This window comes from Brassica napus, chromosome A4 (assembly GCF_020379485.1).
Source record: "Brassica napus cultivar Da-Ae chromosome A4, Da-Ae, whole genome shotgun sequence".
NCBI classification, from domain to species: domain Eukaryota; kingdom Viridiplantae; phylum Streptophyta; class Magnoliopsida; order Brassicales; family Brassicaceae; genus Brassica; species Brassica napus.
In genome coordinates, this window is record NC_063437.1 from 8,819,025 (window position 1) to 8,846,466 (window position 27,442).

At 34.2% G+C, this 27,442-nt stretch overlaps 3 protein-coding genes and 2 pseudogenes across 4 annotated transcripts; 2 read left to right on the top strand and 3 right to left on the bottom strand.

Moving 5' to 3' along the window:
• The first annotated feature begins 4,270 nt into the window (after positions 1-4,270).
• LOC106445893 (phosphoglycerate mutase-like protein) lies at positions 4,271-6,403 on the top strand. The gene is made up of 9 exons (XM_013887536.3): positions 4,271-4,564; positions 4,647-4,754; positions 4,821-4,900; positions 5,161-5,323; positions 5,399-5,473; positions 5,571-5,659; positions 5,798-5,917; positions 5,993-6,037; positions 6,128-6,403. The coding sequence occupies exons 1-9, from the start codon at positions 4,511-4,513 to the stop codon at positions 6,204-6,206; spliced, it is 813 nt and encodes a 270-aa protein (XP_013742990.2). The 5' UTR covers positions 4,271-4,510; the 3' UTR covers positions 6,207-6,403.
• A 167-nt stretch (positions 6,404-6,570) lies between these two features.
• On the bottom strand, positions 6,571-8,617 carry LOC106448207 (annotated as a pseudogene).
• Positions 8,618-10,193: 1,576 nt separating this feature from the next.
• On the top strand, positions 10,194-11,785 carry LOC106445892 (transmembrane ascorbate ferrireductase 2-like). Its single transcript, XM_013887535.3, has 4 exons — positions 10,194-10,472; positions 10,629-10,677; positions 11,098-11,297; positions 11,373-11,785. The coding sequence occupies exons 1-4, from the start codon at positions 10,326-10,328 to the stop codon at positions 11,667-11,669; spliced, it is 693 nt and encodes a 230-aa protein (XP_013742989.2). The 5' UTR covers positions 10,194-10,325; the 3' UTR covers positions 11,670-11,785.
• Positions 11,786-11,814: 29 nt separating this feature from the next.
• On the bottom strand, positions 11,815-14,689 carry LOC106445891 (probable translation initiation factor eIF-2B subunit delta). 2 transcript variants are annotated; one of them, XM_048777409.1, is made up of 7 exons: positions 14,131-14,689; positions 13,948-14,058; positions 13,500-13,858; positions 12,679-13,423; positions 12,516-12,612; positions 12,373-12,427; positions 11,815-12,264 (listed from the first exon to the last, which is right to left on the bottom strand). In XM_048777409.1, the coding sequence occupies exons 1-7, from the start codon at positions 14,585-14,587 to the stop codon at positions 12,202-12,204; spliced, it is 1,887 nt and encodes a 628-aa protein (XP_048633366.1). In that variant the 5' UTR covers positions 14,588-14,689; the 3' UTR covers positions 11,815-12,201. The 2 variants fall into 2 exon arrangements, with proteins under 2 accessions (XP_048633366.1, XP_013742988.2); XM_013887534.3 differs by having other exon boundaries at positions 13,500-13,864; positions 14,131-14,686.
• A 5,138-nt stretch (positions 14,690-19,827) lies between these two features.
• Positions 19,828-27,249, bottom strand: LOC106449471 (annotated as a pseudogene).
• Positions 27,250-27,442: the final 193 nt, after the last annotated feature.

The following is a 27,442-nucleotide window of genomic DNA, read 5'->3' on the forward strand; positions in this document are numbered from 1 at the left end:
TGCTAGAATGTGTCACCTTCAGGGTTTAAAATGCGATTTTCCCCTTATAAATTTGGTAGCTTTTGGGAGAAAAAAATACACAAAATTGTTCCTAGGTATATATGGTAAACTAAGTAATGATTCCATAAGACCTGCACCATTATCATAAAAATTATATAATTTATTCTATATTGTTGTGCATATGTTGCCTAATCGAACATTGAAAACATGGTAATTATCATATGTGATAATAAAAAAATACAAATATAAAATTGGCTGATCAACAAAGACTTAAATTAGTAAGACCCTAAATTTTAATCTTGCGGATTCCAGGATCAAATATAAGTGTTATTGATCATGAGAGCTGAGACTACAACATGTTGGTTATGAAACTCTTGTTCTAGCCGTCTAACTCTATAATCGAAACTTTGAATACTCGATCTCTTGTTATAGGGTATGGACCCCTTTTTTAGGTTATTGTGTTTAGTCCAGAGTTAGATTAGATCATCCAATATCTTGAAATATAGAAAGATCCCCTTTTATTATAAATTATCTATTTTACCCGGGTATATAAGGAAAACTAGCCCTTAAAGCTGAAAATCGTCTAGGTAAAAGAAGCATCCTGCTCATAAGCAGGAGGAATAACTTTTTAGATTAATTATCCCCAGCAATCTTAGTACCTAAAATTAAAAAAAAATACTCATTATTTTGTGTATTTATAGATAAAATTGGATAGTTTGGATACAATTTACCAAACCAAATTGGATATAAAATACCGAACCCAGTTGGGTAGTTTAGTTACTTGATAAAAATACCTGAACCAGCATCAGATGTAACGGTTATCCTGTTAATGTCTGATTTCTATACATCAAACTCGAACCCCACCTAGACATATATTTGACTCTAATGTTGATCCGAATTTTTGTAATATTCGAATGATACCTATTTTTAAAGATCAAAAAACCGATACCTAAAAGAATCGATCCAGATCCGAACTGTTACTCGAATGCCCCAACTTATTACTAAAGATGTATTCAAGAGAGGTCAATAGAATTAACATCTGTTAAAGAGGATATATCTTTTATTAATAGAGAATTGGTTCATAAGAGGATCAACATCCATGAGATACTATATAACTCTCTTAACCATATTATTTTAATCTATTAATTACATTTTATTTATTTTTGATAATTTGAATCATTATAAAAAAAAGACATGTCTCATTTGTGTTTCTTAAAAATTGGGTAGAGTTTCTTCTTTGAGATACCATTTCTCACCTCTCTTTTTCTTATATTTTTCTTAATTTGTTTTATTAGTAAGAGATTCTATGAGAAGCTCTCACAAAGTAGAATTTGAGCTTGAAAGAAAAAATTTGGAGATTAATTTTGTTAATTGATAATGAAAGATGGATAAGTCGGAAACTTGTGTAACCATCCTATTATATATTAATTGAGAAATCACTTTAATGACTTTTCTTACGTGTTGATCATAGGTGAACTCTTACAAAATTGTTAGAATTTGATTGGTCGATGATTTTTAATTTTTTTTATTTTATTTAGATCTAAAAAGAATGGTAAGTCTATAATCATTTAATATCACTTGCCAAATAATTTACATAATATTGCAAATAATGATTTATGGTAACTAATTGTTTAAATTATAGAAAGAAAAATAAATTTATTTTTTATATTTATAAAATACATAAAATAAAAGACGACAAACAATTTATATAAATCGATATAATAATTTTATATTCTTATTTAAAAGCATTATATTTTGTATATTTTATCATAATAACTATTAAATCTTCTAAACTTCATATTACATGTTTTATAAATAATCTATAAAGACATTTATCAAATTATTTATCTTCGCTTATTGTATATTTTAAATTATTATAAGAGTTTGTATGTCATCTATGAGAGCTTATAAATTAATCTATGAAATTTATTTTAAAATCTCATCCTACTATCCTACTATATATTAATTGAGAATTGACTTAAGAGACTTTTGCTTATGTGTCGATCATATATGAAATTCTAAAAAATTGTTATAAATGGATTGGTCAATATTATTTAATATAGATCATTTTTTTTATATTTATAAACTACATAAATTAATAAACGACAAACCGTTTATATAAATCAATATAATGATTTTGTATTCTTATTAAAAGCATTATAATTTACATAAATTATCATAATAACTATTAACATCTTTTAAAGTTCATATTATATGCTTTATAAAACATATATAAAACCATTTATAAAATTATTTATATTGGCTTATTGTATATTTTAAATTATCATAAGAGTTTGTAAGTCATCTATAAGAGCTAAAATTAATTTATAACATCCTACTATATATTAATTGATAAGTCACTTTAGTGACTTTGTCGATCATAGGAACTCTTACAAAATTGTTATCATTTGATTGGTCGAGATTTTTATTTTTTTTATTTTTTTTAGATCTTAAAAGAATGGTAAGTCTATAACCAATTAATATCACTTGCCAAATAATTTATATAATATTACAAATAATGATTTATGGTAAATAATTGTTTAAATTATAAAAAAAAATTGATAATTTTTATATTTATAAAATACATACAAAAATAAATGACAAACAGTTTATATAAATCAATATAATGATTTTATATTCTTATTTAAAGCATTATATTTTGTATAAATTATCATAATAACTATTAACATCTTCTAAAGTTCATATTATATGCTTTATAAATAATTTATAAAAACATTTATCAAATTATTTATCTTCGCTTATTGTATATTTTAAATTATTATAAAAGTTTGTATGTCATCTATGAGAGCTTATAAATTACTTTAAAAATTTTAAATTAAAATCTCATCCTACTATCCTACTATATATTAACTGAGAAGTGACTTAAGAGACATTTTTTATGTGTCGATCATATATGAAATCCTAAATATTGTTATAAATTGATTGGCCGATAATATTTATTATATATCAATTTTTTATATTTATAAAATACATAAAATAATAAACGATAAACAACTTATATAAATCAATATAATGATTTTGTATTCTTATTTAAAAGCATTATATTTTTTATAAATTATTATAATAGCTATTAACATCTTCTAAAGTTCATATTAAATGATTTACTAAACATATATAAAACCATTTATCAATTTATTTATATTGGCTTATTGTATATTTTAAATTATCATAAAAGTTTGTAAGTCATCTATAAGAGCTTATAAATTAATTTATAAAATTTTTTTTTTTAAATCTCATCCTACTATGCTACTATATATTAATTAAGAAGTCACTTAAGAGTTGATTTTTTTTTTTTTTTGACAGCAAACATTCACAGACTCATATTGACTCTGTAAACCAAGGTGGTAACTTTGCATCCATATGTAAGACGAAAGACGATTGTTTCCGAGCACTGCGTGCTAAGCTATCTGCCTTAAGGTTCGCCGTCCTAGGAACATGAATGATTTCTGAGTTGAGAAAACTTCTTCTGAGAAGCTTAATGTCTTCCAGGTAGCTTTCAAATGCTGGCCATTCTTCTGGTTCCGAAACCATCTTCACCAATTGAGAACAATCCGTTGCAAACGTAACCTGAAATTGTCTTAAATTTTTCATACATTCCATTGCCCATATTAATGCCTCCATCTCCGAATGAAGAGGGGAGAGTTGATTTTTTAATGATTTTCAATATCTTTTTATTTATGAGTAAGAACATCAGTTCTAGAACTAGTTTTATAATTATCCAAACGACTTTAATATATTTCACACAATAATTTATGGTAATTAAATATGTGATTTTTATAATATATATAATACTTCATAAAATAAATTTTAAGAATCAAGTATTTCTAAACTATATAAAATATTTCAAAAGTTTCAGTATTATATACGTTCAAAACTTAAGTAATTTTATTAAAAACTGAATCCTGAATATTATATATAACTAATTTCAGTACAATTATCAATACAAAATATCAAAAAGTATTTAAAATAGTCATATTTATCTTTTTTTAAAAAATTATTTTAAGAAAAATATTTAACAAAAAACTACATAATGATAAAAACATATTTAAATTTGAAAAGTTACAATAAATATATTGTTACAAAACATTCAAATCCGCGAAATCGCGGGTATCCACCCAGTACACTTTTAGATTCAAAACCTCTCATGATTAACTTTTATAAAAATGTTAGGCATAATGACACAATTTGTTTTTACTGTTGTAATGATTAGTAGTTATCTAGCTTTATAACTGTAGTTTTCTTTTAACCAAAGAAATGGAATATGCGGATAATGATAATAGTTACAAGTGCGTAATCATACATGTTGCGTGAAAGATTAAGTGTACTTAGCGTATGGATATGCGGACAAGGAAATAAACTAAAAACTATAGAAAGTGGAAGATCCGGCGGTTTAGGATCTCTCCTCCTCTCAATTTATATATCTCATTTTCCAAGGTAACATCAGTTTCTATAGGCAAATCAGATCTGATCTGAAAGCTACTCTTTAACCATGGACAAAGGCATAGGTCTTTACCCACTTCATCGTTGCAAAACCATTCACCTGGTTAGTATAAACTTATCCACATAAGATTTGTGTGGTTCATGTTCTCTCGCCAAGTTTCTGATGCATTTTTGTTTATATATAGGTGAGACATGCTCAGGGGGTTCATAATGTTGCTGGTGAAAAAGACCATAGTGCTTACTCGTCTGAGGACTATTTTGATGCTCAGGTCACCCCTCTTGGTTGGCAACAGGTATATCTCTGTTCTGGTCTGGATTTAATGCTCTAGCGACGTTGCTGATCTATATATCTATGGCAGGTGGATCATCTACGGAACCATGTTCTAGAAACTCAACTCTTAAACAAAGTTGAACTTGTCATTGTCTCTCCCTTGCTTAGGTAAAAGTAAAACGTTTATTATGCCTCACATGTTCAACCACAACCACCTTTTTAATATTTTAATTGCTAATTGTTAATTTTAACCACCAAAAGCAAATGAACTGAAGGAGAATATCCATTCCATTTACATTATGCTAACATACTATATGAAAATAAAACAAATGTTTTCTTGTTGGTTCTTTTAAAATGTGATTTCTTTCTTGTAAGTTTTCACGAATCTAGCCTTTGAAACAATTGTATTTTAAAATCATTAAATGCAGAACTATACAAACTGCTGTTGGTGCTTTTGGAGGTGGAGAAGATTCTAATGGAACAGATGCAACACCGCTAATGGTGGCCAACGCAGGGAGCAGCGACCGTCCAGCCATTTCAGGCTTAAATAGCCCACCTTTCCTTGCCGTTGAGCTATGCAGAGAAACTATGGTACACAACTAGTTTAGGAGTTAGTAGTAAGCTAAGATTAATCAAATATTTGAAGGCTTTTTTTTATGAACGCAGGGTGATCATCCCTGTGACAGGCGAAGAAGCGTTACAGAGTACAAGGCTATGTTTCCTGCAATCGATTTTTCAATTGTAAGAACATCATATTGGTTATTGGTCAACATCTCTACTTAATGATTTTTTTGTCGCCTAAATATTGTTGGAATGATTCTTATGCTTATGCTTATAGATTGAAAGCGACAAGGATGTTTTGTGGAAGCCTAGTCCAAGAGAGACCCCAGAGGAAGTTGCAGCTAGAGGTGTAGAGTTTATTAAGTGGTGAGCTCCATGGATACTGAATACATTCTTGTTTTTTTTAGTTACTAATTATTTTCCTGTTGATTTGAATATATATATATATATATATATATATATATATATATATATATATATATATATGCCATTCTCTTTGTGAAGGCTATGGACGAGGAAAGAAAAGGAGATTGCAATTGTATCTCACAGTGGCTTCTTGCACGGTCTCTTGAGCTCTTTCGGGAAGGATTGTGTTGAAGACATAAAGAAAGAGTTGTCTATACAGTAAGAGATCTTAACGCACAAAACCTCAAGAAATTCATAAACTGTTTACTAATGAAACTCTGTAACATTTCTCAGCTTCAAGAACTGTGAGCTTCGTTCAATGGTTATCGTGGATCAAGGGTAAGCAAAGTGGTAATAAGTTATGGTAGAGTAGAGAATCAATATTATAGACATAATATTTGGGACTTAAAGAGTGTATGTGGTTTGCAGGAACTTGGGGACTGATTCTACAGAGACCACAAACTATTCTGGCAAGGTTCCTCGAGGACTTGATCATCCAAGCGACTAATCGATCGAGAGTAAGAGGGATAAATAACAAGGGAACACATGATGGCTCCATTGGAATATTATTTTGGTATTTTCAGCTCGTATTGTATTTGATAAACATAAGTTAAATTTTAGTATTTATGTCAGCTACTACATGATTTACTGATTATGCTGGTTGTTTGAGGAAAATGAATAAATTTCAGAAGGTTCATTCATCAATGTTGTGGCTAAACAAATTTGGTGGAAGATGTGTAAAATATTCTCGTAAATTAGGGGGATTTTTCGTTACATGTTCCTCATGAATGCACTAGAATTTGGGTATTATAAAGTATTTTGACATATTAGTGATTGCATTAAACTTGAAAAGAATGGAATCACCAATTGTAGATTTTGGAATAGTCATTGATTCTATTGACTGCAAGTGAGAGATATATATATACATACAAATACTTACATCAGATCTTTGTAAAAGCTAGAATTTTCCCAATAGATGTAAGCCAAACAACCATACAAGCAAACCACAAAGCAGAGTCAAAGATATCCATTTAAATACATTTCTTGTTCGTACTTCTCAATCGAACATTTCATAAGGACACTCAACAAATACAAGTTCGCATGTGCTTGAAGCTCGGGAGGAAAACGCCAACTCCTTGATCATCTTAAGGTGTGGAACAGAATATTGTACTATATCAGCAAAGATTGTTACCTTGTTTAAGACGCAAGCGTTTTTCAAGATGTGAACCGCAATATCTCTTTCTTGTTGTCTCCCAAAGTATCCTGACCAGTTGAAAATTTGTAGACTCGACAACAGACATTGAGGAACTAGGCTAGGTTGATTCCAGCAAACCATATCAGTATCCTCAACAAACCCATGAATCTGAGACCAAGCCAAACACTTAGATAGAGAGACTATACTGGACACTAATAAAAAAAATTAAAAAAAAGGTTAACTGGAAGAAACTTACTCCCTTGTGATAGATGTCTAGTACTCGTAAGTTTGGAGAATCTTTGAGTAATTGGCCAAGAAGATCCGATGAATTATCTTTGCACACACATAGCTCCAGATGTTCAAGCTGGTTGAAAACAAAGCCACCACCATACACATCATCCTCCCAACCTCTTTTTGGGATCTGGATCCATAAACGACATCAAAATCATTAGTAAAGAATTCTACAGATGAGATTGAAGACTTGCAGTGAAAACTAATTACCTCTGAACATATTGTAAGATGCTTGAGAGATGTAATGGATCCAATAACACTCTTGAGAACAAAGAACACAACATCCACATACGCTTCCCTCAGCTCAGGCATGTCCCTAATCTCAACGTCGTGTGCCGAATTGTTCCAGTCCTCGAGTTTCAAATACTTCAAAGAAGGAGTATCTATCACATACCCATCTAAATAACAAGAACAGCTAACAGAGAGTGATAACCTCTGTAAAGTTGGGACGATAACACTGATCTCTCCCATACTGCATTCACCACGTAATAGCACCGATAGGTCTTCAAGAACAGGACATATATCAAGAAGCCCTTGAAGGGACTCATCATCTTCGAATATAAGAGCTTTCAGACCCAAAGTTTTCAGAGAGGGAAGACAAGCCATAGAGGGAACATCCATGAGAATCATGCAACTGAGTTTCAAGACCACAAACGAATTGCAGGTGTAAAAGCTGCTGGGAAATATATTTTGATCCTTTGTACTATGATAAATATCAAGTCACGTACACAGCGAGAAACTGCAATATCAACCCAACGTTTGATATCTTCAGGTTGAATGGGTTCAACGCTTAACTTGAGGCGTTCGATAACTGGAGATCTATGTAACGGCAGATACTTGTCAATAAATTCTCCAATTGCAGAACAGTAACGCAAACTACTATACTCAAGTTTAGGCAACCACATCCAAAGGAACTGCCATTGCTTGGACAAGATGCTTGTAGAGACAGCAACTTTTGTCGGAAGAAAGGACAATATCTTAATCAGCAATTCGTTAGACAGGTCACTGATTCTGCTCACATCATCATTACAAACCCGAACCTGTCCTCGGCAAAGGTTGGATCTTTTTGCCTTCCTTTTTCTGGTCCAAGATATAGGACTATCACCAAGATAAAATACATGACCTGTTGTACTCTTTCCATCATCATCATCCACATTGTAAGAAGCATCACTATAACATTCAAGCTTTAGACCTTTACCACACGCAAAGTATAACTCAAGAGAACATGTACCTCGCAAGTATCTTAAGACTTGTTTTAATGCAGCGCCATGCGATTCTTTGGGCTCTTGCATATAGCTACAGAGTAGTCCAACGGAGAAAGACAAGTCCAGACGTGTATGTAACAAGTAACGGAGAAAGCCGATGCTCCGAGAGTACCTCGTTTCGTCGATCCTCTTCTCATTAGTTGCCTTGGACATCTTTGCATTCATCTCCAATGGTACATGTCTAAGGTTACATGTACTCATCTCGGTTTCTTAAAGGATTTTCTTTGCATATCTGTCTTGTACCATAACAATGCCATCCTCTCGTTGATGAACTTCGATTCCTAAGTAATAGGTCAAATTTATCAAGGCCACTCATCTCAAATTGTTTTGCCATCCCACGTTTGAAAGTTAATATCATCTCAAGTGAAGAGCCGGTGACAAGTAAGTCATCTCAAAACTTTCTTGTTTAACAGGAGAAAAGCTTAACGACGATGACAATTAAGTTAAAGAGCATGAGAGGAAGCCTCATGTACTGGCAGTCTGGCAGGCATGGATGAGACCAACGATTTGGTCTTTGAGGGAGTCTCCTCTTGTCTCACTAACTCCAGCCCACCTGGAAAACGATAGGTTGCGTGAGATCCAATCCAGAAACATAGAAAAAACTCACAACAAGCCAAGGAGAAAGCTAACTTTCTTTCAGGAAGTTTTGAACATATTTGATCATCGGCAATATTAAACATGTTTGATGTTTGCTAACTGTATCTGCAGCAGGATGGTTCCAATACTCTTCAAGCTCTTTGGTTATTAATTGGCCAGCTCTGCATGATGTGAACCATTATCTAAAACATAATGGTTTTGTTTATTTTGATATAGTTGAGGAAAGAATCAAGGAGGTTGCTGAGATCAAGCAACAAAATCTAGCAAATGAAAATCAAAAGCCGTTGAGTTTTAAACGATGGGAACCAAGTTTATGTTCCTTTCAAAAATCTTCTCCGCAGATTACGGTTGAGTCAACATGTATTTCAAACCATTCTATTTAATTCCACTTCTTAACTACCAAATGAATCTACGTGCATTTTAGTGGAATCATCTAATTCCATCGAAGTATACTCAAACTTTAATTAATTGCCTTGATTCTAATTTCATTGAAATTTTGTATTCAATACCAGTCCCTTAGTTAAATATGACACGTGTGACTCTCTCCTCCCTCTATTTGATGACATGGCAAGAGAAGAAGAGAGTGAAACTCTTCTTTATATTATCTAATCTATTAAAACTGAAGTACAAATAGAAATTGATCCTAATTTTTCCTAAAAAGTTACAATAGAATAACATTAATCTTTTAATCAATAACAATTTCTATATTTAAGCAAACACATTAATTAATACACTATCAATATTTAAAATATTAAGAATTAAAATGTATATTCGACATAAAAATGAATTATTATAATAAGTAAATGATATCTGAATAAGCAAATAAATGATAATTCACATTATTGTTGTATATATTTATAAAAAAATAAAACAAATGGTAATTTTAAACAATTAGAAAATTTATATTAAAAATTATTAAATATTGGTAAGTGATAAAAATAATAGAATCAATCATATATGAAAAAATTTGAACAACCACTTTAAAATATATCCGCACAGAATATAGTAAGATTTAAAGAAAATGTCCAAACTTGTGATAGACCGGAACATTTTCTTGGTAAAGAATCAATTAATTGAGTGTCAATTGAATTCAGAAAAATCAATCAAAGACAATAAAAAGCAAAGTATCTAAAGGACCTATTAGACAATTAAAAATAAAAGCAAAGTATCTAAAGGACCTTATGTTACGTATCGTTTTCTGACGAAATCACTTGGGTTGACCCCAACATCGCCGATCTAAAAACAGAGACGGTGGTTTCGATTTTAATTTGGTCGTAATATGGTGGTTCCGATGCTCGGTGGGTTTCCGATCTTCTTGGTGGTGAGAGTTCTGGGTTTCACCATTGCGGTTTTGGTTCTGACGTGGACTGTTCACTACAGAGGAGGATTAGCTCTTTCCTCCGATAACAAAGATCTCATCTTCAATGTAAATCTCTCTCTCTCTCTTTTAGTTTTTCCTTCAAGTCCTAATCATTATCACACATTGTTGGTTTTGTAGTTGACCCTTTTTGTTGGATTCTAGAAAAATAGCGTTCTTGGTGGTGAATGGTAATGTAATATGATGAGATTCATATGTGTGCAGGTTCATCCAGTGTTGATGGTGATTGGGCTCGTACTCTTCAATGGTGAAGGTAAAACAATCTCCTTCACATTGTTTCCTTCTGCTTTGGATATTTTTGTTCCTTGTAATCACGTTGACATCACTGGTATATGTTTCTTTCATTTTGATGTTTGGTTTGTGTTTATAGAAGGTTGATGTCTTTAGCTTCATAGGTTCAGTGAACAAGACTTGAACCTTTTTTTTGTGTTTCATTCATTGTGCATGTATGGAACCATTAATGTCAAGAGAGGTTTAGGATTAATAGTATCGTTTTACATGTTCGATTACTACATTCATAGACAATCTTGTCTTTTCTCACATATGGGTACATGGACGTTACGCAACAATGTCAAGAAGTTTAGGATTTGTAGTCTGTTACCACTATACTTCATGTGTCGAAGAGACTGAGAACATGTTAACGGTTTCTTAACATTTTGTGTTAATAATGCAGCTATGTTAGCATACAAGTCAGTTCAAGGTACAAAGAACTTCAAGAAACTGGTTCATCTTACACTGCAATTTGCAGCTTTTATACTAAGTTTAGTCGGAGTATGGGCTGCTCTTAAGTTCCATATCGACAAAGGGATCGAAAATTTCTACAGTCTGCATTCATGGCTTGGCTTAGCTTGTCTCTTTCTCTTCGCTTTCCAGGTACATTACACACACTTCTCTTAAAACAAACTATCCAAGAGAACTCATCAAACCTATCACTATTATTGCAAACAGTGGGCTTCAGGGTTTGTGACTTACTGGTACCCGGGTGGTTCAAGAAACAGCCGAGCCAGCTTAATGCCTTGGCACGTGTTCTTAGGGGTTGCCATCTATGCGTTGGCTTTGGTGACTGTAACCACAGGGATACTGGAGAAGCTGACGTTCCTGCAAGTGAACCAGGTGATAACTCGGTATTCAACAGAGGCCATGTTAGTTAACACGATGGGTGTTCTGATTCTTGTTCTTGGCGGTTTCGTGGTGCTCGGTGTGGTTACTCCACTCAACGCCAAAGACCAAGTCCTTACTCAATAGAGAACCAATACTTTTCTTACAATCGTAATTCTTCTTTCAACATTTGGACCTTTTTGAAACTTCTGCCATAAAATCTTGTTACATATATTTTAATCAGAGACCTTATTAAGAACCAATTAGTGCAACTTTCTTACAATCATAAGCATTTGTGATGAAATGAGTTTATATGAAATGGTTGTAAGAGTGAGTGACAATATGAGAACCAGACAAACATTGGTCAACCTTCATGAGAAGGGCAGAATAAGATAAGCTTTCACTCAATACATCACACGAACAAACAAACAAAAAAGCATCACTGATATGGATAAAATCTTTCCCGGAGAGGCGGTTGATGAATCGCACTCTTCACAGAGTCAAAAGTTTCTAACAAGAAAAACATGTCAAAGGCCAACAAAAATGAGTCCACTACTCAACGATAAAGAAGCCGGTGCGGGAAAGCTCTATGCGGGTTTGTGACGAGAAGAGCCTGAGCTAGAGGAAGAGAAGAAGAGCTTTCACCTTTGATGAGGGGCAAAACTTTATAAAGCAGCGCTTAGACAAGCGAGTGTTCTTTCTGATACTCTCTCACAATGACAGGCACACTCGTGGGAGGTACCTGAAAAAAAAGATGTTGGCCAATGTTTGAGATGGAAAAAGTGTGATGCATAAATTATGTTCAGAGATGAGATTTGTGGACCCGATGAGAGTGAGCGATCCATCTTACCATGCCATAGTCTGTGATTATCATGGATATGTAATCTGACGGAGTAGCATCATACCTGCCATTAGAACCATGATTTAGTAGCAGATTAAGAACAGTAATGCCAGAACATAAGTATCATTTGTTTTGGGGTTAACGTCGCTTACATTAAGTTCAGAAACTGCAAGTTTGCGTTATTGGTCAGACCATCTAAGTAGTTTATGTCTTCTCTTCCATGAACTTTCGAAATAGCATTTGGATCACCTGAAGGAAAAAAAGAAAACCAATTCAAAATAGGCAGTATAAAAAGATAAAAGAGATTTTGCATACCGAGCTCATTGGAGCATATGGAATCCAGTTGCACCCTCTCATGAAACTTGTAAGCTTCGCAACACACAAGCACAGGAACACGGAACGCACTTGCAACCATTGCAACACAAGCAGTCCCGACCCTTGAGTAAACCGTTCCGTTTGACAAAACTGACGAAGCCCCCAAAAACACTTTGGTGACTTCGTGCATGATGTACGAAACGGCGTTTATATGAGTGTATGTACAGTTGATGCCACGTTTGATCAACCTACGAAGCAGTAGCTGTCCTTCGAGCTTCGGACGAGAATCCACCACCAAGACACGGAACTTCTTCTTGAGTTCATGCGCGTGTAACAACACCATCTCAACAGCAGTTGGAGATCCATAGGTCAGAAGCACATCACCGTCTCTTATCTTAGTGACAGCGTGTTTGACTATCACCGTATCTGCCATTATGATCTTCTCGTTGATGAACCGTTCGATATCTGACTGAAGAGCAGCTTTTGCTTCAGATTCAGAGAGTGTTATAGGCAGCTTCGCGATCCTGTTCTTCACGAATCGGATAGCGTTTCCCATACTAACCGAAAGCGGACGACACTCTATGAGGAAAGAGACGTAGCTACTTATCTTCGCCGTCATGTCTCTGTTAAGAGTCTTCTCAGAGGGTGTCGAATAATCTTTGACGACCTCTTGGAATGCTTGAAGCATCGCAATACATCTGGCATTGCCACCAGATATATCCCCGGAGAGATATTGAAGACCAACCTGATGATAACCACAACAACTAATTCTCATTCAGTAGCAAAAGGGACACAACCATATGAAGAGAGAACATTTATACCTTGTAGACAGCAGGATGCATAGGGTCAAGCTGGAAGAACTTGGTCTCGAGATCAGGAAGTTGAGTGCCATGCTCGTACTGAGGCAAATGCCTAAACAGCTCAACCCTGTTCTTAGCTTCGGTCTGTTTGACAACAGCACGTCTTTTCGCCTTGACGACTCTGCTCTCGTCATCGTATTGCATGCGGGGATGGGGAGCATCTTTCTTTCTATCTTTCTCAGTTTGGCCTCCCTTCTTCTCAGATGGTCCAGGAGCAGCAACAGCGACGTCGTTCTTCTGAGAAGAGGGCTTTGCTGGTTTAGCAGCTTTAACATTTGTGGAAGCCACAGAGCCTGAGCTCACTAGTGGCGCCTTCCCACCTTCAGCTGATATAAGCAAGTTCAGTTCATCATAGTTGTACATGCAATTTCATCAAGAAACGATGTTAAAGATTAAAAAAAAGGCACACCTTTTGCAGCAGCTTTGGCAGCTCTTTGAGCTTCCTGAAGAGCGCGTCTCTCAGCTTTGGTGGTTTTCTCTTTCAAAGGCTTAGAGTTCTTCTTCTGGTCACTCTCCTTCTCTGCAATTTGATAAACGAAACATTGTGAATCAAGAAGAACCAAATCAAGAACTTAAAAGCAAGTGACAGTACCAGAGAGCCCAGGAGGCATATTCACGACGGAGACAGTGGTCAATCCGCTAGCTGGAACGCTGCTGGATTTAGCCGCCGCCATAGAATCCATCCCGACGCCGGGAAGCGAGGAAGACGGCTTCGAGAAACTCGCCCTGGAAACGCGTCCAGGAGACGCCGTCATCGAGCCGTCGGGGAAATCGCGGCGGGTGGAGTAGGAGAAGGAGGAAGGAGAGACGGCTGATGCGGCGGCGGCGGCGGCGCGAAGGGGGAAAGTATCGGAGGAGTTGTGGCGAGGCGGGGGAATCATGACGGGGGAGAGGGAGTTGCCGGAGGGAGAAATGCTGGAGGCGACGGGATGAGATTCGGAGGCGATCGGGTCGGGTTGGTGAGTCGAATCGGGTTGGGAAGATGTGAAGAAACCGACTTGCCGGACCTTCGGATCGACAACGGCGCGAGGGTTCCGACGAGACTCCATTGCTGAGTGAAGGTTAGGCTCTATCGCTTTTTCTCGGAGCAAAACGGAATATCAGGAAACTTTCTCGGGATTTTGGTTTTGGGATCGAATTTTATTTATTTTAATTTTGCCCCAGACGAATAATAGTGTTTTTTTATTATCTTTTTTTTGTTTTACAATTTTTTTTTATGTCAGACTAATCCGAACGGCTTGAGCTGATCTTGACAGTCCAGTCACTAAACACTGAGGTCGCTGTTTCTCTTGCTGGAAACGGCAAGTATGAACGAAAAACGACACGTCTTTCTCTTTCTCGTGCATTAGCTGAGGTGGGCTAGGCCCATTGTTACTATCCGTGAGTGTTTTGTGCGTGGACACACGGCTCTTGTTTTGACACATCAACAAAGCCCAAAACGTCTCGCAGTATAAAAGTGGAATGATGTTTGGAAGTTTGAAGCGACAAACGGGGTTACAAAAGCTTGTGGTACCTTTTGCCATAATCATAAGCTATTTAGGGAAAGATAGATCAAACACTGATTAAATAGATACTCCATTATAAGAACAGAAGATGACAAAATGTTTTTCTTTTGCTTAATATAGAAATTATAAAGAGATGTTAAAGGAATAAGCTAGGTTCATTTATAAAACTTATTTATTTATTTTTTGGTAAACCGTAAATGTCATCACTGAATGACCGTTTAGTTACAAAGTTAATTGTATCCAGAATCCCTTTTTTTAACACCTTATCCACAATCTCCTTATACATCCATTTTGCATCTCAGAGGCCGCAAAAGTTCAAGAAAACAACCTCTAAAAAACTAAGGGATGAAGTCCAAGCTTCTATTAAGAGAAAGCTTTTAACTGTATGACTTCTCTGGTAGCCACTGAGAGAGCCATATATTCAGTTTTCAGTCATGGATAAAGCAACCACAGACTGAAGGTTCTCCAACTCATTGTATTGCTTCAACCTTGAACAAATAATGCAACATACTTTCTTATGTCTAAATCTGTCACATAATCAGAACCACTAAAACCCTCAACACAATAATATGATCCTTTAGTGAAAGTTAAACTGCTTGATAATGCACATTTAAAATATATGAGAATCCAACTTAACTGCAGCCCAATGTTCTCTTCATGGACTTGACACAAACAGGCTCATCATTACCACTGCAAAAGCTAAGTCAGGTCTTGAGCCTGTCGTTGCGTACATCAAGCCCATAACACTTGCATATGGAACATTTTCCATTAATTTTATTTCTTCTAACTTTTCGGTCTTAGTTAAGTTCTCCAACCTGAGCTGTGAAGCCACTGTAGTTGTCATTTCCTTTGCCTAGAGACATTCCAAACGGACTCAAAACCTTTTCAACGTATTTTTCTTGAGACAATGTCAAAACTCTTTTCTTTTTATCCCGAGTATTATCCATCCTAAATATATGTGAAGCTTTTCACAGATCTTTCATTTCAAACTCATCTTCTTAAGAAAATATACATGATATTTTTTAATTACATTATTTTATAAATATATTTTCCAAATTATTTAATCAAAAGTATATTCACTAAAAAATATTTTTACTTTCATTCTTTTAATATCTATCATATCACTTGAAAATAGCTCTGGTTAAACATAAAATAAAAACTTTGATTAAAAAATATTTAAATATTTTTAATTATTGACTATTAAAAATATTTAATTATTTTAAACAAATATATGAAATGTTATTAATCATATCGGTATATATTTTTAAAGCAAGACATTTAAAATAAATCTATGTATACTCGATTAGATTTCTTTAAAAATATCCAAAATATTTTATATCTAAATAATATTTAAATAATTCTAATGGATTAAATAAACTTATATTACTTATTTTAGGAAAATAACTTAACTGTTATTTATAAAAACAAATATCTCAAATAGTAAAGATTTAAAGATGCTTTTTCAGGTTTGTTATTTCTAAAAATATAAAAGAAGGATTGTTATTTAAAAACATAAAAATATTATTAATTGATGTCCATTAGTTAAAAACTTTTATTTATAAAAATACATACATAATTAAGTATTTTTATTATTAAAGTGAATGGAATGGAATGCGGAGTATTTTATGCGGAATAACTAAAAATATTAAGTATTTTCATGCGGAGTTAGAGGCATTAATTTGGGCAATGGAATACATGAAGAATTTAAGATAATTTTGGGTGACATTTGCAACGGATTGTTCTACAGTGGTGAAGATGGTTTCGGAACCAGAAGAATGGCCAGCATTTGAAGGCTACCTAGAAGATATTATGCTTTTGAGAAGAAGCTTCAACAACTCAGATATCGTTCAAGGACGGAAAACACAAAGGCGGATCGTTTGGCACGCAGTTCTCGGATTCAGCCGTCTTTCGTCATACACATAGATGCAGAGTTGCCACTTTGGTTTACAGAGTCTGCATGAGTCTGTGAATGTTTGCTGTCAAAAAAAAAAGTGAATGTGATACATATAAAAGTGACTTATCATTTAATATTAAAGAGGTATTTTTGTTAACTAGGAAGAGTTAGGATCATACTTTAATCATCCTAGACTCGAGACCACACAGGTGCTAATATCTGGTGACATTGTGTAATGTATTCTTCCTAAGGCCATCCTCAACGGTTAAAAAACACTGGTTTCTTTAACAAAATAAACAATAACTAGACCCTGATCCGCGCGCCAGCGCGGGTATGAATTTTTGGTTTTTAGTTATTTTTTAACTAAATGATGTATTTCTAATATTTAATGTATTATATTCAATTTTATTTATTTTAGTTTTTTTTTTAATTTTGCCCCAGACGAATAATATAGTGTTTTTATTATCTTTTTGTTTTACATTTTTTTTGTGTCAGATTAATCCGAACGGCTTGAGCTGATCTTGACAGTCCAGTCACTAAACACTGAGGTCGCTGTTTCTCTTGCTGGAAACGGCAAGTATGAACGACAAACGACACGTCTTTCTCTTTTTGGTGCATTAGCTGAGGTGGGCTAGGCCCATTGTTACTATCCGTGAGTGTTTTGTGCATGGACCAACGGCTCTTGTTTTGACACATCAACAAAGCCCAAAACGCCTCGCTGTATAAAAGTGGGCTAGGCCCATTGTTACTATCCGTGAGTGTTTTGTGCGTGGACACACGGCTCTTGTTTTGACACATCAACAAAGCCCAAAACGCCTCGCAGTATAAAAGTGGAATGATGTTTGGAAGTTTGAAGCGACAAACGGGGTTACAAGAGCTTGTGGTACCTTTTGCCAGAATCATAAGCTATTTAGGGAAAGATAGATCAAACACTGATTAAATAGATACTCCATTATAAGAACAGAAGATGACAAAATGTTTTTCTTTTGCTTAATATAGAAATTATAAAGAGATGTTAAAGGAAGAAGCTAGGTTCATATATAAAACTTATTCCTTTTTTTTTGGTACATTGTAAATGTCATTACTGAATTACAAAGTTAATTGTATCCAGAATCCCCTTTTTTTTAACACCTTATCCACAATCTCCTTATACAGCCATTTTGCTTCTAAGAGACTGCAAAAGTTGAAAAAAAAAACCTGACTAAGGGATGAAGTCCAAGCTTCTATCAAGAGAAAGCTTGAAGTTAATAAGACAATAAGATCAAGAAAACAAAAATTTAAGAACCCTGTCCATAAAGCTTCTTGATGTATCGGAACAAACCAGAAGAAACAAGAATATAACCAAGGTGAAGTACAATTGAGAATTCACCAAAGTGGCTCCAAGCAGGGTGGCTGGCTCACACCCCAGAGCTCCGCTGGAGAAGGACTTCGACAACAATGTCTAGTATGAATCTTGAATAGAGTAACCACTCCATCTGCAACAGTGTCTTTCACAAAATGATATTTAATAGCAACATGTTTAGTTCGTTCATGAGGCATTGTATTCTTTGCAAGTGTCAATGCACATTTGGGACTCATAGAGTATCCCCACACTGTCTTCTCAAAACTCCAATTCAACATATATACCTTTTAACTGTATGACTTCTCTGGTAGCCACTGAGAGAGCCATATATTCAGTTTTCAGTCATGGATAAAGCAACCACAGACTGAAGGTTCTCCAACTCGTATTGCTTCAAACCTTGAACACAAATAATGCAACATACTTTCTTATGTCTAAATCTGTCACATAATTAGAACCACTAAAACCCTCAACACTATAATATGATCCTCTAGTGAAAGTTAAACTGCTTGATAATGCACATTTAAAATATATGAGAATCCAACTTAACTGCAGCCGAATGTTCTCTTCATGGACTTGACACAAACATGCTCATCATTACCACTGCAAAAGCTAAGTCAGGTCTTGAGCCTATCGTTGCATATGGAACATTTTCCATAAACTTTGTTTCTTCTAACTTTTCGGTCTTAGTTAAGTTTTCCAACCTGAGATGTGAAGCCACTGTAGTTGTCATTTCCTTTGCCTAGAAACATTCCAAACGGACTCAAAACTTTTTCAACGTATTTTTCTTGAGACAATGTCAAAACTCTTTTCTCTTTATCCCGAGTATTATCCATCCTAAATATATGTGAAGCTTTTCACAGATTTTTCATTTCAAACTCATCTTCTTAAGAAAATATACATGATATTTTTTAATTACAATATTTTATAAATATATTTTCCAAATTATTTAATCAAAAGTATATTCACTGAAAAATATTTTTACTTTCATTCTTTTAATATCTATCATATCACTTGAAAATAGCTCTGATTAAACATAAAATAAGAACTTTGATTACAAAATATTTAATTATTTTAAGTATTGACTATTAGAAATATTTAATTATTTTAAGCAAATATATGAAATATTAATCATATCGGTACATATTTTTTTAAAGCAAGACATTTAAAATAAATGTATGTATAATCGATTAGATTTCTTTAAAAATATCCAAAATATTTTATATCTAAATAATATTTAAATATTTCTAATGGATTAAATAAACTTATATTACTTATTTTAGGAAAATAGCTTAACTGTTATTTATAAAAAAACAAATATCTCAAATAGTAAAGATTTAAAGATGCTTTTTCATGTTTGTTATTTCTAAAAATATAAAAGAAGGATTGTTATTTAAAAACATAAAAATATTATTAATTGATGTCCATTAGTTAAGAACTTTTATTTAATAAAATATACATACATAATTAAGTATTTTTATAATTAAAGTGAACACGATACATATAAAAGTGACTTATCATTTAATATTAAAGAGGTATTTTTGTTAACTAGGAAGAGTTAGGATCAGACTTTAATCATCATAAACTCGAGCCCACACAGGTGCTAATATCTGGTGACATTGTGTAAAGTATTCTTCCTAAGGCCATCCTCAACGGTTAAAAAAACACTGGTTTCTTTAACAAAATAAACAATAATATTTTATTACTTAATTATGTTTTATTTTTGAAAATCAGTATTAACTACTAAAAAGGTGACACATGTAAACTAAGTATATAAAAACATCAACATCGTTCTTTTGTCAAGGACTGTGTCTTCCTTTGCTCTTAACATTCTCTCGCTTTCTTAATCTACTTTTAACAATACCAGTGGGGCGTCCGCGCTTCGTACCGAATATTATTTTATTATTATTAAATTAAATATGATGTTTTTGGATGATGTAACTATGTGGTCACTATTTATTTGTGAAGAGCATAGTTTAGTATTTTATTGTGTTATGTAGTATTAGGTTATAAGTTAATATATTATGTGTGTGTTTTTTCAATAATGTATTGTTGTGTGTATAGTAGTATTTGTTAGTGGTGAATTGAGCTCCTGTGTAAAGCATATTAAATTTCAATAACTTTACATTTAAGCACTTGTTAATTTTAACATAACGGTTTCAGCGTCAAGATTGTATATCATATTTTCATATTTTGAACATTATTCTTTTTTTAACAACGTCGAACATTATTCTCCTAAGATGTTTTTTCGTCTCCGCATATTTTGACTTGAGCCGTTACCATCTATGTATTTTGTTTACATTTCCGGTGTGGGTTTTTCTTACCATCACAGGAAAAAGACTTACCTTCGTTTCTCTTGTTTTTTCTCGTCTTCTTCTCTTGTGAGATTATCTAATATTTGTTGTAGATAAGGTTTATGAGTTCGCAGTTGTGCGGTTGTTTCTCATGATGTTGTACGCTGTTCTGGTCAATATTTGTCCTCTTCTTCTTTAGATTTGTCTAATGTTAGGAACTACATCTCCTTGGGTTGGATCAGAGTTTAGTTGTCTTTTATGTTTCTTCCTCGCAGTTGGCTTGCCGTTGATAGTCCATGCTCGTCTTGGTTTTCAAGATCTATTTTTTAGTGATCTGACTTTTATGTTCTCTTAATAACTCGAGGATGACTCCACAATTTACCGATTTTGTGTTGTAGTCTCCTTTTCTCTCTTTGTTCTCTCATATTGTTGCACTTTTCATTGTTGGTTGCATCTTTGGTGGCTCTCCATTTCGCCATGTTTGCCACTCCAGGTTTGGATAGTGTTTTCCCTCATGTATGTTTTGTGGGCTTGGAAGATTATTTCTTGTCTTAAACTTGAGCTTTTATTTCTCTGTGGTTGGCTTTCATCCTCCCTCCTTTAGGTTGTTTTTCTTGTTCTCATGCTTCCCTTGGTATAAGTTTGTGAAGTTAGTCTCTTAGAGCTTTTGTCTCTTACCTCGTAGCTGCTGGTTATGCTTTAGGCATGTGTTTTCCTTCTTCGTGGTAACTTTGGTCTTCCGATGATTATTTTTCTTCTGATTCGCTTTTTTTGGTTTCTTGGGTTGGTGTTTGATCGCGTTCATTTGTGTTCTACAGTTTGCTGATTTTGTGTAGTCTATTTTTCTCTCTTTGTTATCTCATCTCGTTATACTTTTCATCGCTGGTTGCGTCTCTGGTGGCTTTCCATTTCGCCATATTTGACACTCTAGATTTGGATAGTGTTTTCTTTCGTGTATGTTTTATGGGCTTGGAATATTATTTATTGTCTCAAACTTGAGCTTTGGTTTCTTTGTGGTTGGCTTCCATTTTCTCTTTCTTAGGTTGTTTTCTTCTTCTCATGCTTCCTTTGGTATAGGTGTGTGGAGTTAGTCTCTTAGATCTTTGGTCTCTTCTATTCGGAGTTTTGTGGTTTTTCATTGGTACGGGCGCCTTGTATGTGGTTGTTTTGTTTATGAGGTGCTTTTTACCTCTTAGCTTTTGGTTATGTTTTAGGCATGTGTTTTTCTGCTTTGTGGTTACTTTGGTTTTCCGTTGATTATTCTTCCTCTGATCTGGTTTTTGGATTGGTGCTTGATCGTTTACATTTATGTTCCAAGCCTTTATTGAGTTAGTGGTACTATAATATTTTTCTTTTTTTTGGTGATGCAGAGATTTAGGTTTAGATTATGCGTCGTATTCTAATTTTTTTCAGTTTAGTTATTTTATAATTTTAATAGTCAGATAAATTTATAATTTGTAATAAAATAATAGAAAATGGTAAAAAAATAGTAAAAGTTTATGTTATTTTTTAGTTATGAATAAATAAAATATTTAAAATATGTATATATTATTTTATTTTTCTTTTATTTATCTTAAATTTTACTGACCAATAAAATATATTATGAAACTTCATATAATAATGGTTAGTGTGAAAAAGATTATAGTGTATAATTAAAAAATATTAAGTCAAATTGCAATAGTGTAAAAGAAAACATAAAATATAAAAACAAAAATATATGGAGAACACATGTCATCGAATCTCTCTACCGCTTGTGATAAGAAGAGAAAATAACAACTTTATATATAAATATTTTTATTAATAAAAATCCCCTAAATAATTATTGTTGGAACTGTCCTAAGAGCATCATTATTGATGATCTCTTAAGGCAGTCTCTCAACAAAAAAAAATAAATTAAAAAAAAAGTTGGAGAGGGATTGTAGAAAATATCACCATCATTTCTCTCTAAAAGAGATTTTGAAATGTTCTGTAGCGACTTTATCTACACTTGTGCATTTTCTATTGACTTAATTATATTTAAAAAATGAAAATTAATTATGTCACTTAATGCTTTAAAATGTCAACAAAAAATAGTCTACATGAATTGATTGTGGATGCAATAGAGCTAACTGCCCTAAATCACAAGTCCAGTGCACCAGTTGATAATACTGAAGAGATTTGCCAAGTTATGAAGTAAACTTAATCGATTGTGGATGCTCTTACCAGTAATTTTTCCTTGATATTGTGTTGGGGAAGGATATTCTCCATGCCCATATATTGTTCTTTTCTCTCTAATGCGTGAATTGTAATTTTTTCTAGTAAACGTGAATAGTAGTTTGGAAGACGTACCTTGTGAGCAGAAAAGTATGATGACCGAAAGTTGTTTATAATTATTTTAAGTTTTACGAAGCAGGTCAGATCAATACCTGAACTTTTGATAAGTGCTGAGCATGGTCCATGGATACCACAAAATTTGAGGATATTCATTCTAAGATCATTAATTAATCATTCTTACTTGTATATACAAAACCTTTAGAGCAAAAAAGGTGGAACAGGGTTATAGTTTTAATTCAATTTGTGACAGCTACCCGGTACAGTTACTGATCGGAAGGTCTCAAAAAGCCTCAAGTCTATAAGGTCAGTGCAAGATTAAAGTAAAACAAAAACAAAAACGGAGCAAATACCATATGAGATCAATGGTGATAATGATGCAAACAAACCAAGGAAATATAAATAGTAGCTTCAGTCGAATGCAAGCTGGCAGGTAGGTGAACATCTGATGGACCATGTCAACTCCTTAATCATCTCAAGTTTCTTGTTGCAGTCATTCGATTTGGAGGATATAGTCACCTTCTTCAAACAGCTTCCGTTTCTGAACATAAATCCCACCACTTCTTTCTCTTCTTCTGTTCCTTCATAGTTTACCCATTCAAGGGTTTCAAGACTCGATAACAAACATACAGGAACTGAACTCGGTTCGTTCCAGTAAGCACGCAGGTGATGAGCCGGAAGGCCATGATACTGACGTAAAACGTACATAAGACAATGAGTGAATAGGATGCATTTATGGCCAAAGAGTCAAAGACACTTAATGAACTGGGGTTACCTGCTCAAGTTTGAGAGCTCGTAAGCTAGGAGAATCTCTGAGCATGCTCACAAGTAGATTCAACCACTCTGTGTCACATGTGCATAGCGTTAGATGTACAAGACGGTGGACTAAAGTATCATCAGGATACAAGTCCTGCACACAAGACCGATCAATTAGTACAGATTGTTCTAGTCACTCTTTAAAAACTGATTGTGAAAACAGAAGCATGAGTATGGCATGATGATGAAAAAAACAAGAAACTACCTTGGAGGTTGATAAACATAAATAGAGACGCTTGACTGAAGTAATAGAGCCCAAAATCATCCTAGGATGACTATGCGTAACGTCAACATATGCCTCAACAACATTAGGCATGTCATTCTCAATGAGACAATGACACAAAACCCACCCTTATGATCAATAATGTTGAAGTATTCCAAACAAGGAGCGTTTATCACAAACCCATCTGAGTCATCCCTATCTCTGTTCTCTGAGGTATGCAAGACTAGCCTCTTTAGAGAAGGCACTCTCACGGTGAATAAAGTCACATTGTCGTCTCTACATTTTTCAACTTCCAAGCTTTCAAGAACATGGCAATAAGATAAAAGACTGCTGGCAAATTCTTCATCAGGATACCTAACGGATAAGAGGCTCAACGTTTTGAGAGATGGGAAAAACATGGGTGATGAGAAGTCGGCAAGAATCACGCTGTTGAGATTCAGTGTCACAAGCATTGTACATTCTGTGTATAAAAATTTTGGAAGTATGACCGGAGATGCGCAAGAAGAGCTGTCGATTTCGATAATCATCTCATCCACAGTGAAGTTATTTGCAGCTCTCATCCAAACTATAATATCTTGAGCAGCATATCTTCTACTAAGTTTGAAATGCAGAGTTTCAATCTCCGGAGCGTCATTCACAATCAAGTACCTGTCTACGAACCGCGAGAACTTCCCAAACTCAACAATGTCTTGATCATCAAACACGAGTCTTGGCACAGACAACCAAAGAAACTCCCATCTTTTTGACAAAACCATTGTGGCCACGACATCTTTAGCACTAGGCAGTAAAGACAATACTCTCAAGAGTAGAGTATCAGGCAGATCACTTATCCTATCCATAAGAGACATCTCCTCTAAAAAAAACAACATCATTGTAAGTGACCGTAAAAGCAACAAGGGTCAAAACCCTAAACCACCCTAGCAAAGAGAAACATAAGCAAAAAGAAATCCAAACTTGAGAAGAATAAAGAGAACTCATGAACTAACTTAAACAACAATCGAAACAAAGTAAGATAGAGAGAATCAGAAGATATTGGCAGTAAATACCTGAAACCCCCTCTGATAATTCTTCTTCATCATCATCCCAATTATCTTTAGAGAAGAACTTTGATCCATAAAACCTAGACATAAGATAGAGAGAGGATCAATCAGTAATTGGGACTCTTTAAGTAAGGCCTTCCCGCTGCTTCTGCAGGTGAGTGAGATGATAGCTTTGTATATATTAGGGTTTGTTTGAATATTGCTTTTCTTTTTTTTCTTTTCTTTTCGGCCATCTGATATTTTTGTCATAAGGCTAAAATACAAAGCCCAATCCAGATAGTGAAGCAGACACTCCAAGGCCTAGGACCACCAAAAAGTACATCCTATATACAGCACTAAAATTATGACCCGGTTTGAGAAAATAAAGTGACAGTAACAACAAAGGTTTGCCATTGTACGATGGCATACATCCACAATGTTGCAGATGAATTTCATGTTTGTGTCCAACTATCTAGCCAAAATAAAGTGACAGTAACAACAAAGCTGGACCATTCCAGTTCGACGAACGGCCGAGCTGGATCGAACAGAATCCGTCTTCCCCTCGTCCTCGTAGCTCCTATCAAACTCGCTCTAGACTATCGAAGGTACCGTAGGAACTTTTTGGTTTAAAAACTGCAAGAACTCGTTTTCTCGAAAAAAAAATCAGATTAATCGTATAAAATGGCAACGGTTAGCTGAAAACCTAGAATTGCATATGCTATATGAGGAATTTGAATGTTCTTCGGAATCGACATCGTTTCGAAAACACTTTTTTTATAAAATCGTAAAAACGCCTAGGTCGGAAAACGGCCCGAAAGGGCCCAGAACGCAGCAAAGAGCCCACTTACGATTTTATGCGAAATCAAGCTCAGTTGTTACGACGGTTTATCCTTTATTTTGCAGGAAAAGATAAATGTCAAGTTCGGAAGATAAATGCTAAGTTTCCAAGGATAAACACAAAAGATCGAAGGAAAATGGAATATTTCTGCGAAACGATAAACTCGACCAAGGGCAGAAAGAGAAGGAACAAACCGCCTTAGAAGGTGTATATAAGAGGATCGAAGTTGAAGGGCCAGAAGGACGTAAATTTTTTACTCAGAGCAATACTTAGAGCAATTTAGGCAACTTTCTGTTTTTGTTATTCGAGCTGCGACTCAATTAGGTTTTTGCAGTCTTAGGTATTAGAATTAGAAATCTCGCCGACAGCTTTTGTAGCCAAGACTCTTACCTTATTGTAACCCTCAACAGAGATTCGGAATAAAAATCTTTCTTGCTCTCTTTTCGATTCTTATACTTGCTTTTCGTTTATACTTTTGTGTTCTGATTGTTTGGTGTGTGGTTTAGCAGATATCCGAGACCTCTGGAAAATTTAGGGTTTTCTATCTTTCCTAAATCAACGGAAATCGACAGTGCAAATTTCGGTGCCCATATTCATCATTTTGAAAACTGCAGCAGCTACACCAGCTTTAAATAAAGTATTTTGTTCCACATTGTCAGGTCTCGCAGGCCAAGTCCTCCATTGTCAGGTCTTGGTTTCTTTGTTCTCTGGAGGGATTTTAAATATCCGCTTACTGAAATGGTTGTGTGATTAGCTCATATGCACATGTTAAAAATATGCCACATGACGATTGTCATTACTGAAAGAGATTGCAAGGGTATTCGTTGGTTGATTTAGTTTAATTTATTGTCAAAGTGTTTTTACTTCTCTGAAACGCTTGCATGCATGGTTTTGCAGAAATACAAAAGACGTGTGACAATGTAGGTAGTTATGTTTTGAGACTGAAAAGTATCTACTCTATTAAAAAGAAAAGAATCCTAAAAAAATCTACTTGAACAAGGTCGTTGGATTTTTATTTGCATATAGAACTACTTACATGACACATAAATTTTAGATCGTCTTTGCTTCTTCACTAAACACTTTTATTTTAAGTATGTGCATCATGAATTTTAAGAAGCTGGCGTAAAGTTGGAAAAACTCTTATCATATTCGTTAGCTATCAGAAATCAGGTTGATGATATAGGAATGGAATTTGGGTGATGAGTACGTGTGCTTGCTGAAATGATAAGTTGATGTTTTGTGATAATGATGTATGACGAAGGATACAGAATATTATACACTCACTTATATTGAATTCCTCATCTCTCCCTCAATGATAAATTTTTGTTTGTTATTAAATAGTTATCTTTAGGCTTCTTAGATCTGTCTATTTCAAATATGGTCAATGTAAATATTGCAAATACCAACTACTCGTACAAAATCTTCAAAGATTTAAAGAGAGTAACAAAACCAAAAGAATTAAAAAAAAAAAGGAATAATCATCATTTATACTGAAAATTTTACCTAGTAATTAAACTTAAAAGAGTAATGAAACAACTGAATGGCAAAAACATGAATGGTAAGTATATAGATGCAGGTACCATAAATGAGATATAATCTCAGTGCAAACAATTATCACATTCGCATTATCTTCTGTCAACGGGTCTATTGGCCTATTATTTGATTT